This window comes from Carcharhinus amblyrhynchos, chromosome 4, assembly GCF_965287045.1.
Source record: "Carcharhinus amblyrhynchos chromosome 4, sCarAmb.v2.hapA, whole genome shotgun sequence".
NCBI classification, from domain to species: Eukaryota; Metazoa; Chordata; class Chondrichthyes; order Carcharhiniformes; family Carcharhinidae; genus Carcharhinus; species Carcharhinus amblyrhynchos.
In genome coordinates, this window is record NC_137327.1 from 96,803,245 (window position 1) to 96,818,997 (window position 15,753).

The 15,753-nt window shown below is 41.9% G+C and overlaps 1 protein-coding gene across 1 annotated transcript; it reads right to left on the reverse strand.

Moving 5' to 3' along the window:
- Positions 1-292: 292 nt before the first annotated feature.
- Positions 293-15,029, reverse strand: LOC145342228 (uncharacterized). Its single transcript, XM_080187605.1, has 9 exons — positions 14,851-15,029; positions 14,642-14,746; positions 8,305-9,978; positions 6,660-6,759; positions 5,853-6,001; positions 5,349-5,461; positions 2,807-2,896; positions 2,576-2,698; positions 293-887 (listed from the first exon to the last, which is right to left on the reverse strand). The coding sequence occupies exons 1-9, from the start codon at positions 14,915-14,917 to the stop codon at positions 723-725; spliced, it is 2,586 nt and encodes an 861-aa protein (XP_080043731.1). The 5' UTR covers positions 14,918-15,029; the 3' UTR covers positions 293-722.
- Positions 15,030-15,753: the final 724 nt, after the last annotated feature.

Here is a 15,753-nt window from a genome sequence, read left to right on the forward strand (position 1 = left end):
TTCAAAAGAATCCGACAAGCATTTTACGTCCTTAGATAAGCATTAAACAGATCACTGGAGCCTCATTTGTCAGGAGTAACACGGTTTCCTCATGGAAAGATGGAAAAAAAACTTAAGTGGGCCTGGGTGTTTTCTTAAAAATGCAAGGATTGACTGATGATATCCAAGAAGCCATTAGGGCACTGAGCACTAACCCTTCATGCCGTTGTAGGGCTCGAAGGAAATCAAAATGTAAAGATTCAGCAATAAATGCTATAGCCTGGGAATTAAATAATTTCTTCATCCAGTAACTGATTGTCAAAGTATACAATAATTCAGTTATAATAAAAAATCCATATTTATTACAAAGTGCTCAAAGTACAATAAATATTGCATTTTTCCAAATGTGTTTCTTTAACACAATCATCCAGTGATTACATCCACTGACATAAGGATAATTCATTTTGCATATAGTTAAACTGCTTCATACTTACAAAAACAACACAAGAAATATGTTCCTGTATGATGATGTTAAATAAGAACAAGGTCGGGTTACACCTGTCCACTTGTTGTCTAGACTCTAACAATGGTCACTTTAGTAAAGCACTGCAATATATCGGGTTCTGTTAATGTCTTCAGACACTCAGAGGGAACGTGTGGGCTGGTTGTTCCACAGATGATGAAGTTCATAAAGTCATATTGAAGTCAAACACAAATTGGACTATTTCAGTAATATCTGTACATTACAACTTGTTTTCTTCTTCCTCTTTTATGAAGGCAGGGTTTTCATATGTATCTGTCACTGGTGGATGTTGAAATGTATTCAGCTCTGTTTGATCCTGATTGAATCCACCATTATCATGACCCTTGAGATGTTTCTTCTGCACTTCTTCAAACAGCTGCAAGACCTTCAGTCAAAATGTACATAAAATTAGTAAGCAGATACTCAACACTAATATTTGAACTTCAGGGCTAAAGAGATGTTTATTCCCAGAATATTTTGCTATATTTCTGTGATGGTTTAATGAATAAATATGATAGCACGCCCTATACACCAGATATTCCTGGTTTGATACTTGATTATTAGAGTTACCGATCTTAGTTGTGAGGCCATGGGCACTTGGGGCCTAGATGGATGTCAATACTTCTGGCTTTCAAGTAAATGTAGCGAGGCTTCTCACAACTGACTGCTAATCAGTGTGGATATGAGTATTAGGTTTGGATGTGACAGTCTTCCCAGCAGCCTGCTGGCACAGATCTCATCATTTGGATCCATGGACTTGACACCCCAACAACAGAAAGGAGTTCCAATAGAAAAAAAATGACAATTATATTTTGAAGAATACACATACTGTGAAGCCATTATCCTTGCCTGTTGGCATTGCAGTGTTGCAAGCATTTCTTTATTCATTCATGAGACACGGGCATTGGCTGGCCAGCATTTATTGCCCATCTCTAGTTGCAAGAGAGCAGCTGAGAGTCAGCCACATTGCTGTGACTCTGGAGTCATGTGAAGGCCAATCCAGGTGGCAGATTTCCTTCCCAAAGGGCATTAGTGAACTGGATGGGTTTTTACAACAATTGGCGATGGTTCTCAGTAGTTTCTTAATTCCAGATTTTTTTTATTGAATTCAAATTCTGTCATCTGCCATCGTGGGATTTGAACCCAGGTCACCAGAACATTAGTTGTGTTTCTGGATTAATAGTCTAGTGGTAATACCACCAGGCCATCCCCTCCGTGCAAACAGTTGAAGAAATTCGTTTGATCTCGATTCTTTCAATTAAATTGGGCTGCAGGAACAAGTAGTCCTACTAAACTTGTGTTCATGTCCAGTGGGGTCTTCCCTTATTTGCATACTTAAAAGCAGTTGCAACAGTTCAATAACACAAGCTTGGCTTTGAAATTGCACATTGGATAAACTAACTAGATAGAACAATGGGAGGTAAAACGTAATACAACCAAGAACAAAATAATGAATACAGGAAAGAAAAAGGGCAACACACTTATGTCACCAATAGTACTGAAATAGTTAAGAATGAAAGTGACAGAAATCTTTGGTTAGTCCACACACCTTACACACTATGCTCAATTCTGCAGACACAAGAAACACAATCTAAGGATAGACAGACTACAAAGAAGAAGCACAAAACTGCTTCTCATGCTAAGGAAATGGGTTATGAGGAGAAAACTTGTGCTTTTCAACCTTAAGAGGAAATGTCTGGGGAGTGACCTTAAGACAGTAAATGGAACACAAACCTGCAAGGTTCCATTAAACTAAATGGTGTGAATAGGACACAGATTCAGTATTGTAAGAAACAAATGTAGCACAGGTATCAGGAAGTTTTTCCACACTGAGTGGTGGATACATGGTGAGAATGAAAATCCTGGTAGTATTTAAGAATCAATATGATAGTATGAGGGAGGAGGATAAATTGAGAGCCTTTCTGGAACTATAAGCGAGATGAAGTCAAATGTCTTCCTCATTAGTAATAAATCTGTAAACCTTCAATCTTTCATTATTTCAAACTGCTTAAAAGCAGATTTCTGAGCAAATGCGTGACATCAAAGCATTAGGACATTATTCACAAATCATACCTGTGATTTGGGCACAAGACCAACTCTAAAGAAACCCAGTGACCCTGACTCTATCTTGGTGCAGTCCACAACTGTAGAGGCAATATTCTCTGGTGAAGGCCCATCACACAATACACCATCAACCTGGACCAGGGATAAAAATTGTCCATGAGTGAGCAGCTATAATATTACGCACCATTGTGGAATTATTTTGAAAGAATTGTCAAAGAATAAGTTGTAAACAATAACAACCTTGTCACCAAGTTTGGCGTAGACTTGATTGTGGTGAGTGGTGTCTGCTTCTCCTGTTGGGTTTGCTGATGTCACTGCAATAGGTCCCACCTGAATTTGTACAGGTAAAGATGAGTTAATCCATCAGAGAAAGGCAGCCCAGGTTCAATCCCTGTTCTGTACAGATTTCAACCAAAGGGCTGAATTTTATAAGTGGGAAAGCAGGTGGGTAGACTTATAAATTAGGGCAGTGTGACATTGGTGACATGCCCGCTGGCTACTCATCTGCCCCACTATTAATAAACAAATTGTGGGGGTGACATTCGATGGGTGGTCCTCTAATGACCAAATTGAGACTATTAAGTGGGCAATTCATGTCCACTTAAAAGCCTCGTTCCGCTATTCTGATTTAATGGGAGGTGGGAGAGGCCAGTATTCAATGTGCAATCTGGCAGGTTTAACTATGAGACCATCTCTGTGGCCTATCTGCAATACCACAGTGGCCATCATTCCTGTTGATTTTGCAGGTATGCAGAGCTGCTGCTGTCTTGTCAGCAGTTCAATGAGGTAAGACCTCCTCTTGGAGATGGGCAGAATCCCATCTCATACTAATCAAAGGAAACACTAAAGAGGGTGAGCCAGCGAACCAGAAGGCTCACCCTCAATAATGTATAATCAAGCTCAAGGAGTCAGTAAGGCTTCAATAATGAACAAGTGAGAGGAAAATCAGTAATGGTTTTCTGCATCTGATAATTCAGTAATAACTGCTGCTGAAGTGTGAAAATTAGATAAGACCTGAATTAAAATTCAGGTTAAATTCATGTTCCTCCAAGCCCCATAATAATTGGTTAAAAAAAGTCATCCTGTTTTCTAAGTAATGTAGTTTCTAAGGGATACTAGTTTGGCTTCTCTATGGTCATTTTCACATGTAAGGCTGGTACAGTGCATATTCGACCAAATGGAAACTCAAAATTTCATCTAGGTCCTAAATATATCACATTCTCCTATTTAGGTGAGGGCAGGGGATTGTTACCAGCAAGAGTGGAAGCTATCAAGATGGGCCGACTTGACAATCACAAAGGGTGGAAGCCTATTTTTGTTTTTTCAATGCAGTCTCCTTCACTATCCCATTCAGAATAATAAACAAAACAGCACTTAGGTGGAAATCCTCCTCATTTAGCAATTGGATTTAAAGATTTAACGTAAACTTCAACTAGCAGAGCACTGGATGAATCATTGGGCCCTATTTTATCATTTTGATTCTAAGTGCTAGATGGACTTGAAACTGGGAGTGTTTCAGATCCGATTTTCAGACTTATTCTCAGGGCCCCTATATGTACTCTGCCTGCAAAAATATCAGCGATTCTGAATTGTGCTGCTCAAGCCTGTGGGTGGGGCTTAACACGGCCAAAACCTGCAGTTCCGATCAGCGCCTCCAACTACGCATGTGCAGAAAAAAAATTAATAGAATGCAACTCCCCTGCCAAATCCCTCTGGGCTAGATAATGCCTCCCCCTGCACCCCCTCCCACCCCCCCACACATAGCTCCACCGTCCCCAACATTGCTAACCCTCTTATACCCCCATGCCCCTGCCACCCAGATTGATTGCGGGCCCCTCCCCTTCCCCCTCATTGATCTCAGGCAGAATGTCAGCGGACCCCCCCCCCCCTTACCCCCCCATTGATCTCAGGCTGAGTGGCAGCTGACCCTCCCCCCCCGCAACCCCCACTACTGATTTCAGGCAAGTGGTAGTTGACTCCCCTTCCTCTCTGCTGATTTCAGGCAGAGCGGTAGCAGACCCCCCCTACCCCCCACTGTTTTCAGTCAGAGTGGCAGTGGGGCAGTGGACCCCCTTCCCCTCCACTGATCTCAGGCAGAGTGGCAGCAGAACCACCTCCCCCCCCCCAACATTCCTGCACCCCCTTCCCCCACCGATCTCAAGCAGAGAGGCATCGGACTCCAGGTCTCTACCTTCTCATTAACTGGAATGCCCGAATCAGATTTTTGTGGAGCATGTCTGTTTTGCACTGATTCCAGATGGGCGAACATGGTGGTAAAGGGGGAAATGCCAGTTTGGTTGGGCATGCAGCCCATTAAGTCAATTTAAATGCATGCAAATCCATTTAAATAGTCTTCACACCTTTTTGGGGACAGTCCTGACCGCAGCCATTTTCGGGCCTTGGTAAAGGTGGAACGCCTGGAGGCAGGCATGGATCGTGCTAATGGACTCACACCCGCTGTCACCAAGTTTTCACGCCTGAAAATGGGTGCAACTTGATGGTAAAATCGGGCCCATGGTATTTCCAACTATTTAATAATCACAATCTGCTATCCATTAATTTGTGTATAATTCACTGAGAGGTGTCTAGTATTTCCTTTTTACATGTGATAGACTTTAAAATAAGACATTTTTACGTCATAGTAAATTTACCTTGTTGACCTTTCTCATTGAAACATACAAAGGTTCTATAAAAGTTGCCATTGAATTAAGACACAACAATTCAAGAAAATAGCTCATATACTCAACAGCATGGCAGCTATTTGGAGAATTAAGTATTTCACCTGATCAATGAGATGTGTAGTAACAGTGCAGTCTGGAATTCGAATGGCAATGCTCTGAGGAGTTCCAATGTATTTATCTGCATAATCCAGTCCAAATAAGTTCAACCATTCACCTTTCAATGATAAAGTTAAAGTTATTTTCTCACATTTATTTAACTGTGATTTAAACTTTGTAATGCAACAAGGAGTATTGACATACTGGGACATGAATTCTAACAAAAAGATTTGAGTCTGTCACACATACAGAATAGTTCTGTTCTAATCTTGACAAACAGTGAACTTTTCAATCGAGGTGAGGCACTTCGCCAAACTCAGGAAGTAAAAGCAGTGAGCGAGTCCCCCCAGGCTGCATTTTCAGATCTCCAGAAAGCTGGCTGAAGAGCACACTGCGAGAGTACAGATTGCCCAAATGCCAATTGAACTGGAAAATGACACTTGACAGATTCAGTGAGGAGAACAAATAAATCATGAAGGGAGAATATGGAATGTAACAAAGGGTCTTACCTCTGGGGATGACAAGGCTGATGGATGAAGGCCAAACTTTCTGCATGAAGTCCCAGAGTAGAGGGTTTATCAGATGTTTTGCTGGTTCTAGTTGTGCTATATTAGATATCCAGAGAGACATTGGCCTCTCTTTGGCCTGTTTCTTTGTACTGTGCAAATAAAAAAATAAATAAAATCTTTCACTTTGTTTGTGCCTGTTGGTTCCATTCTTATAAGTCTGAAAAGATCACTATGATGCAGCTATTTGTATTGGGGGGTGGAGTTGGGGACACAGGGAGTGGGTGCGAGGATGTGCCATTTAAGACAGGTTAGAAATAAAAGAGGAAATTGACTTGATTATCTTTGAATCCCCATGTATATCACTATTTATTTAATAAAAAGTAATCAAGGAAGTGGTTCTGGACTTCTTACTGGAGCTTTTTAATCTGAGGGATGTTGTTCTTTGTAACACCCCATGACAAATAAATTGAAAATTCATGAATATGGTGAGATCTACTCATGCAAAGACTTGGTATTCCATATTCTAATTTTAGGACCAGTCAATGTTGACCTAATGACGTTGAAATGAGATTTACTGCAATGTTATCATGTCAGTTTGGCAACGAATTGGACAAAATTATACTATATTTTCTCCAGTTGAATTTTGATGCTTTAAATCTCAGTTTTTTATTAACAGAAGCAAATCATCCCACACTCTGCTGTTTTCTGTGTCCGGATGTACTAAAGGTGTCTTGTCAGGTTTATTACTGTGATGACCCTTTTCTGAAGGTACTACTTAAAAGAAAACAGAATGGAAAAAGATCATACTTGTAAGCCTTTTCCACAGCGTCAGGGCGATTGCAGGCTGCCACCAGCACATACACAGTGTCTGTTGGAATACCACACGTGCCTCCATTTTTCATAATCTCTGCAGAAAAGAAAGAGTTCTGAAGTGTTTTCTTTATTTCATAAATCTGGGGAAAAAAGCATCAAAAACACTTCAGCCAAAGATTTTTGTTTTGGAGTAGGAAACTGTAAGGCTTTGTGGGAATTCTGACTAATTGATCGCCAGATGAAAGATACTAAATACCAGGAAGTACTAGTGAAACAATGGGAAGCTAAGAATGAATGGAAATCAGATAAAATATTGATGGAAAGAATCAGAGATTACAATACAGGAGAAGGTATTGGCCCATCAAACCCAGGCCAATGCATACTGTCATACTGGAGCTACTAGTCTAATCATATATGCTTTCCTCATATTGTTTTATGTCTTGCCTTTTTGGATATGTATTATCATTTAAATGTATGGGAACAATGGAAAAGAAAATCCTAACACTCCCCTTCATTCTTCTCATGATAATGCTGAGCCAATGTTTCTAATCTGTTTGCGTTTTTCTGTCACCTTTCTTACTGTTTGCCAAGACTTAATATTGCATCATTAGCAAACTTAAAATGTATTTGTTTTATGTGGGCAACCCTGGTGGGACCAGCATTTATTAGCCATTCCAAACTGCCCTCCATGTGAGAGTCAACCTTGTTTCCATGAATCTGGAGTTACATGGAGGCCAAATCAGGAAAGGGGGTCAGATTTCCTTCCCTAAAGGATATTACTGAATCAGATGGGTTTTTATGACAATGAACAATGGGTTCACTGTCATCATCATTAGATTTTTAATTCCGGATTTTTATTGAATTCAAATTTCACCATCCGCCATGGTGCGATTTGAATCCGTGTCCCCAGATCTTGCATTGAGTCTCTGGATTACTAGTTCAGTGACAATACCCTATGCCATCGCTTCCTACCCCTCCTCTCTACTGTTTATGTCTAAATCAATTACATAGATTGTATAAGTAGGTTCAAGAGCCAACAGGGTAACTTTATGGAAGGAATTTATCATGTTCCTAAACAATTTTGCACTCCTAGGGCAGCATGGTGGCACAGTGGTTAGCATCGCTGCCTCACAGTGCAGAGACCCAGGTTCAATTTCAGTCTTGGATGACTGTGGAGTTTGTATGTTCTCCCCGTGTCTGCTTGGGTTTCCTCCGGGTCCTCCTCCTACACTCCAAAGATGTGTGGGCTAGGTTGATTGGCCATGCTGAATTGCGCCTTAGATTAGCAGGGTAAATATTTGGGGTTACAAGGTCTGGATGGTATTGTTGGCATTGCAGGCTTGATGCACTGAATGGCCTCCTTCTGCATTGTCGGGATTCTATATTATTACTCCACAAGCCATTTCCAATACATCAGGAAACACACCTGACAGAGCAGATTTAAAACTATCAGCCTAGTAATTATGTAAAGAGTACTTGCAAGGAATAACCACCTGCCTTAGAGATTAAATTTAAGGCATATCAATGTACAAAATAATTTAGTAACATGTTTCTCTGTCTATCCTTACATATATGAACACAATAGTGAGTTGGCAGAGTTTGTACTTAACATTTTCTTAAGTGTTCATCTGAACCTTACCTGCAATTTTTCTGATTGAGCTGGTTTTTCTTGAAGACAAATGAGGGCATTTGGAGCTGCCCTGTCCAAAACCACACAGGTTCACCCAGGCATGTCCTAAGGGCAACTGGGGACTCTCAAAGCTCTGGTTAAAGAGGGTGGCCAGAAAGCAGTAAAAGCTAACCAAACCAAAAATGATGCTGACTCCAATATCATATCCAAAAGGATTTGAATTAACAGCATCCAATAGGAAGCTGATCAGAATTAATTGAAAGCTGAGAGAAAAAGCAAACCATGCTGCATTAAGAAAGCAAGTCCCTATCACCACAAAGCAATTAAAAAGCAGGAAGCAAATAATTCCTACTGAAATACCAAACCCCCTAGTGGAACCATAAAGACCAGCATATCTGATCAAACCCCAGATTATCCATATTAGACCATACAGAATGAAAGCACAACTTTCCAGGGTTTTACCCCGAGAAAAAGAGATTGAACCACAAAGAAGCTGCAAGACTCCCCCAGGAATGACTATCCAGGGCACGACCACAGTGGCTAAAGGCGCAGAAGTATTGACTGATACAGTGATGGCAAAGGCAGCCACAACATTGCAGGCATGAGCTAGGATCTCAGCATCTGAATATCTGGAGTATCCCAAATAAGGACTGTGGGTATCATTGTCTGACTTCAGAGTTAATGCATTCATTCTAATGATTAAACCCTTTATGATCCCCTTTCCAGTGGGAATAGTAAAGGATCCAGTACTATTGAAAAGAGAAACTAACACTAAGCAAGCAGATGCCACAAATATGGCCACACTGACGCCTTGTGCGCCACCATGAAAAAAGCCATTTGGGTGAGCTGCCACTGCAACACAATAGGAAACAAAAAAAAGCAAATAAATTCCATCAACAAGACTTTTAGTTGTCAGAAACAGAGCCAGAGTAAAAAAAAGGACAGCAAGAACAATGGGGACTGGAACTGGGAAGAAGGGCTGGTTATCTTGCCAAAGCTTGTAAAGAAAAGCGTAGCCTTCTGCAAATTTTAATATGGAAGTAAAACCAAAGAATGTAGCAGTAAGGCTGTCATTGGCTCTATAAGACAAAACACAAACAACAATTTGATAGACAGCTGCTGTCCAAAGCCAGGGGACTTGGCCAACAAACAGATTGGAAGTTACACCTAAAACCTGGCATCCTAATACACTGGCAGATAGCATATTTGTCACGTACCCCAGAACAACTGTGTCATTTTCGATGCTTTCTGATGTCAGAGAGGAATTATTTTTAGGCAGACTAGTCCCTGGGAAAATGATTTTTCCTTTAGTTAAGAATACAGAAACACGACCCAGCCCAAAGTAAAGCCCCATAGCGGATACAATCAAATAATTTGAAGCTACCGCAAAACGCCCAAATGATTGATCATATAAACTCGCAATTTCATGGGCAGTAGCAAGAGAAATGGCAAAAGCAATCACAGCAAGGATCGCTTCCTTTTGGATTAACCCCACCAGTCCAATGATGAAGAACCCCAAGGTGAAAGCTGAGTAGCCAGGCACAAGAGCATTCCTGATCCCATCACCTTGAACTACTTTCTCCCCAATCAAGATATGAATAAGACCAGATCCACACCAGAGAGCTGATACTGTCAGGCACAGGTTCACAAAAAGCGCAGCATGACTTGAAAACTTCCTTATGCCTGCAGGGGAAAAAAAGAAAAAGTAAAGGAGATTGAAGAAGCATCCAACACATATACATACAAATTCATTGAGTTACATTGTACCCAGACAGGTCATTTGCCACAGCACTTATGTTTTACACTAGCTGACTTTCATCCCACTTCATCCACGCCTGTCCTTCTATTTCATGCTCCTCCTGTGCTTATCTAGTTTTCCTTTAAATGCATCAATGCTACTTGTCTCAACTATTCCTGAATTCCCTATTGCAGTGCAGAAAGAAGCCGTTTGGCTCATAGAGTCTGCACCGACCACAGTCCCACCCAGACTCTATCCCCACAACACTTACTTACCCTGCTAGTCACCCTGATGAGAGATGGCAATTTAGCATGGCCATTCAACCTAGCCTGCGCATCTATGGACATCTTCTCCTGATGACATCTAGTTTTGGATTTGCCAACAAATGGAAACAGCGGGTCAGATTTTCCCGCTGCTCCCACCGGTGGGATCTTCCAGTCTAACTGACAATGACCTCCTGCCATGGGTTCCCCAGCAGCGGAGAATGTGAACAATTGAAAACAACATTGACAATGGCAAAACAAGGGGATCCCACCACTGGCCCATAGTGGGCCACCTCTGCCATTGCAAAGCACGCTACGGGACATGGGAGGGGGATGGGGGCACATGGAATATCCCGCGCATCCTTTCCACATCTACTCTATCTTAGAGATCTTAAAGATCTCTATCAGGTTACCCTCAGCTGTCTATATTCTTGAATAAAGAGCCCCAACCTGTTGGAATGCCTATAGCCTCTCAGTGCTGGAATCATCCCTGTGAATCTTTTTCAGTTTCTCCAATGCCCCTATATCCTTTTATTATATGAAGGCCAGAACTGTGCACAGTAAGCGCAGTTCAACAAGGTTCACTCAAGGTTAATATAACATCTTTGTTTTTCAGTTCATTCAATCTAAAAAATCAACCCTATTGCTGGTTTATTACTTTTACTGGCCTTATTAATATGCATTACTATTTTCGAGTTAGTTTTGTATCTATAATCCCTTGATCCCTTTTCTCTGGCTCTTATTATCCAAGCAACATGTTACCTCCTCATTCTTCCTACCAAAATGCACCACTTCACACTGTTCATTTTTCCTCTGTTTACAACACTTCTCATTTTAGTGTAATTTGCAAATCTGAAATTGTACCAATTCCAAATCATTAATGCATGAATGACAGTGGTCACAGCAACAACCACTCCCTGTGGAACCACACTTCCCAGCTTTTGCCTATGGAGCTAACCTTAATCCCTACTCTCCACTTGTTCTTTTATAGTTAACATGCACACAGGCATCTACACAAGTCTTTAATGAGCTCCTATTCCACTTTACCTAGGTTTCTTAATATTTCTAAACACAGTTGGTTATTGTTAGCTTTCATGTCCTTCAAAAACTTTTTTTTTTGATATTCCCATCATACATCATTTTTTTGTATTAGTCTCTTTTTATATACCTTTCAGTCTGAAAGATATAGAGGCACTCTTACTGGCTTATCCCGCTGGTCGATCAGGATAGTGAGCTGGTGAGATTGGGCAAGAGACAAAAAAAATCAGGGTCGCCCAGTTTTTCACCTCTTCCAATGTTACCAGTCCTATTTTGCCAGCAAAATCAGCTTCAGAAATCAGGTTCAATTTTCATTACCTTATTTAAATATCATTAGTGAGTCCCAAGCACTATCACCCCTGGACTCACTTGCCCTTAAATTCTTATCTGTTGAGGTGCTCAATGGCAACGGGGACCAGATGTAATGAACTTACTGGTGGGAATGGAGGCCATTGAAGCACCTTGGGTGGTTGTGGGCACTGTCCACTGGGCACCTTGGCACTGTCCATCAGGCACTGGGCAGTGCCTAGGAGTTGGGACCTGAGGGGGTGGGCATGAAGGGGCAGGCCCATGTTGGAGGTAGGGTCATGATGGGGGGTGGGGGGGGGGAGCTGCATGTGGGAGGTGGGGCGTAATCTGAAGAGGGGGCTTTGGAGATCAGCATTGGTCAGGATGGCAATCGAGGGGGTTGGGGAGGGATGCAGGGGTGTAGTGGGGATCACTGATGTCCAGGGCTGCGATCAGGAAATTTGGCGACGTCTGGGGGTGTGGGGTGACAGGAGGAGATCTCCCAGTGTGCATACAGTCCACTGGGAGATTGGGTTACCTGCACAATGGCACCTCTAGAGCTCAGCAACCACTTTCCAGGTGAGATTAAGCTCTGTCCCACCCTACTGGTGAGAATCACATCTGCGCTTTTTTTCTTCTATGTGCCGTATGATTGGCAGCTTGCCCAAAAAAATCAGTGCAATTCTCTCCCATTTTAATTCTCGTTCGGCACTTAGAATTTTAAAGGCAAGGTCACCTCCGTGAACTTTTTCTCACATTTTTTGAGTTGAATACTATCTCTCACCTTACCTGTTGCCTTAATTTCTTAACTCCAGGAGTTGTCTTTTAGGGATATATATTAGTTTTGTATTTTACCAAACATTTCATTTCTTATACATTTTAAAGTTTGTCTTAGGTCGATTTACACGAGATAACCCTGTGTGTACTATGTGGTGGCCAATTTGCACATAGCAAGGTCCTACAAACAGCAATGTGATAATGACTATGGAATCTGTTTTAACAGTAACGTTTGAAGGATAAATGCAGATCAGAGCATGGGGGAGAATCTATCTGCCCTTCTTCAAACTAATATCCATTGGAGTGGGCAGGTGGGAGCCTCAGTTGAATGTATCATCCCAGAATGTGTTCTTAATGAAGTGAATTAAAAGGTTCAAGAGATGCCATGCCCATTTTCCATCAATATGAGAATCAGTGAGTTTTCAGTAGCATCATGCTAGCTTTCACAATGGCTTAATTGAATTGTAAACTCATGTTGATGATTATCCGAATGTATCAGCTGTAGTCACCTGGTGGTTGAATAGGGGAATGCAGCAACTTATGCAGTGGCAATGAATCATATCGACCAGAAATGTAACCAGCTCCAATGTTGGTCTAAAATAAAAAGAGAAAATGCTGGAAAAACTCAGCATCTGTCAGGAGAGAAACCGAGTTAATATTTTGAGTCCAATATCACTCTGAAATGGCAAGTGGCTGGAAGGTTGGGTCATGCTTGGGGACTGAATGAAGGTACTCTACAAAGCCATCACCCAGTTTGTGCTTAGATGAGACCACATTGTGAGCAGGAAATACAGTAGACAGATAGAAAGATGTGCAAGTAAATCACTATTTCACAAGGAATGAGTGCCTGGGGCCTTGGAGAGTGAGGAGGCAGGAGGCAAAAGATTACACCTTCTGTGATTGTATAGCAAGGGGATGAGGTATTGGGGGTGATAGGGAACTGGAACAGAGTATCCCACACCTTTTACTCAGAGGAGAAATTGTTCAATGGGAGAATACATTCAACCAGGTGGTGTGGTGGGGCAGTGGTTAGCACTGCTGCATCACAATGCCTGGGACCTGGATTTGATTCCCAGCTTGGGTCACTGTCTGTGCTGAGTCTACATGATATCCCCATGTCTGCGTGGGTTTCCCCCAGGTGCTCTGGTTTCCTTCCACAGTCCGAAAGATTTACTGGTTAGGTGAATTGGCCATGCTACATTCTTCTTCGGTGTAACCTAAATAGGTGCTGGATTGTGGCGACTAGGGGATTTTCACAGTAACTTAATTGCACTGTTAATGTAAAACTACTTTTGACACTAATAACTAAACTTAAGAGGGTGGTGGTGGATGGGGATTGTTCAGGTGAGAAGCAGAGATTCCTAGACTTTGGTGAGGATGGAGGTGTTGGGGGATTGGACATCCAGAGTGATGGGGAGGCCATTAGAGTTAGGGAACTGGAAATTGTTGAAATGATGAAATGAAGAGGAATCAGGAATGTGTATGGGAAAAAAACTGGACAAAGGGGGAATAAAGAGAAGATAGGAAGGAATCATTTCAGTGGAGCAGGAATGGGCCCCACAGTTGTTTGGTTGAACTGTTTGCCTTTTAATTCTGTTGTGTTGCAAAGTTGGCTGATTTAACCTAGAGTTGAAGCTGGGGCAGTGTGGATATATCCTAGCGCCAGGGAGAAGGAAATAACCATTGCTCCTGCTCAATATTCAGTGACCTCTACATACAAATGCTATGTGTAGATTTTGGGTGAGACTTCTGGTTGGATTTGATGTCTGTTTGGTCAATAGTCAGTTTACATTGTTTAGATTTGCATATGAAGGAGACAGAGTGAATGAGGGCCAAAAGAGAGAGAAGAAGGAATTAAACTGGAACAGCTGCCAACCATACTCTGGGACCAGGTGAAAACAGCGGATAGTGACCGCTGACTGGCTGGCTCCTGTCGATTGGAAACAATTGATTCCGGGTTTCCCCAGAGTTGAATCCCATCAGAAATTGGCACTTTAAGAGGGAAAATTTGGGGTAAAAAATAGATGATCAAAGTAAATGTCTTAATTCGGCACTTATGTCTTATAGTCTGGTGGGACTGCTTTGGGTGAAATTCTCTCAGATTGCAATCATTGTGTTTGATATTGGGGAGCGTACCCACTGGAGAATGTGCTGAACACAAAGCAGCGAGGAGTTTACATTGTAATCCAACAGACTAGAATGCTACTAACTAACTTTATGATGGCAGTACATCGTTACTTACCTGTGTAGCACAGGAGAGCCGCCACGATAAGGAGCAAAACCCCGAGAGCCGAGTTGGGAATCAGCGGGACTGTGCTGTAGTGACTCACAGTCAGCAACAGCGCACCTGGCACACACAAAAACAGGGAAATAAAGAAGGAGATTTTATTTCAAATTTTGGAAGAAAACATTTTCATAGGTTAACGGGAGCCGTGGATTTTCAGCATTTACCTGCACATATAGCCAGGATCCCCACAGAATAGTGCAGCGTCTCGCTTACTTCATGCGCTTGCGGCATCTCAAACTCTTGGGAGTTTAAAAATGTATTGAAAAGTTGCTGCCTGATCTGAACTCTGTGAAATGTGATCAGATGCTTCAATATCTCAGAGACGAGCCTGTTTAATCTCTGTACTGCAGCCTACACCTCGATTCCTGCTTCAGCCTGCAGAAGCCTGGCTGCTCTTTATATCAACTCTTTCATCTCCTCCTCTGAGTCACCCAACACGCCTATTGGATATGCAAATCGAGCAGGAAACTTCCAACAGGGGCTGGCTTTCACAAAAAAAGCTGTTTCATACCGGATATTTTTTAATCCTTCTAGAACCATGAGTGAAATGAAATGATGTTTTTAAATATAAAACGTTGACATCTATTTTATAACGAACTAGAATAAGAAACCTGTCACATCCGAGGTACGAGGTATCTCCTGAGAGAATTACTCTTTCGGCTTTAAAACAAATGGTTAAGAAGTCTCACAACACCAGCTTAAAGACTTCTTATTGCGTTTACCCCAGTCCAACGCCGGCATCTTTACATCACTAAAAAAAATGAACAGGGAGAAGGAACAGCCGGAGGAATAAAAGTAACAATCTTCTGAAAGTGGTACCGAAACAGCAATCTTTAAACAGGAACAAAATCAATGTTGGGTTTGTGGGGTGGGGGCGGATAGCGATTTATACTCACAGGGTGACACTCTATGATCCCATTAACCGGACGGTCAGCTCCTGTGACTGGGGCAGTTCCACCAGCCAGAACATGAACCTTCCCCCCGGCCCCCTACAGATTCTGACTCACGGGCTGGGGTTTGTTTTATTTATCATTACCAACATTCGCAAATTATTCTCCAGAAAGGAA

What these genes read in the sequence shown, in the direction of transcription:
- LOC145342228 (XM_080187605.1), bottom strand. Translation starts at nt 14,917, where the DNA reads ATGCCGCAAGCGCATGAAGTAAGCGAGACGCTGCACTATTCTGTGGGG. An exon ending in GGCTCTCCTGTGCTACACAG is followed by an intron (nt 9,979 to 14,641) that starts GTAAGTAACGAT and finishes TTTCCCCTGCAG; the next exon opens with GCATAAGGAAGTTTTCAAGT. An exon ending in CTCAATCAGAAAAATTGCAG is followed by an intron (nt 6,760 to 8,304) that starts GTAAGGTTCAGA and finishes TCTTTTCTGCAG; the next exon opens with AGATTATGAAAAATGGAGGC.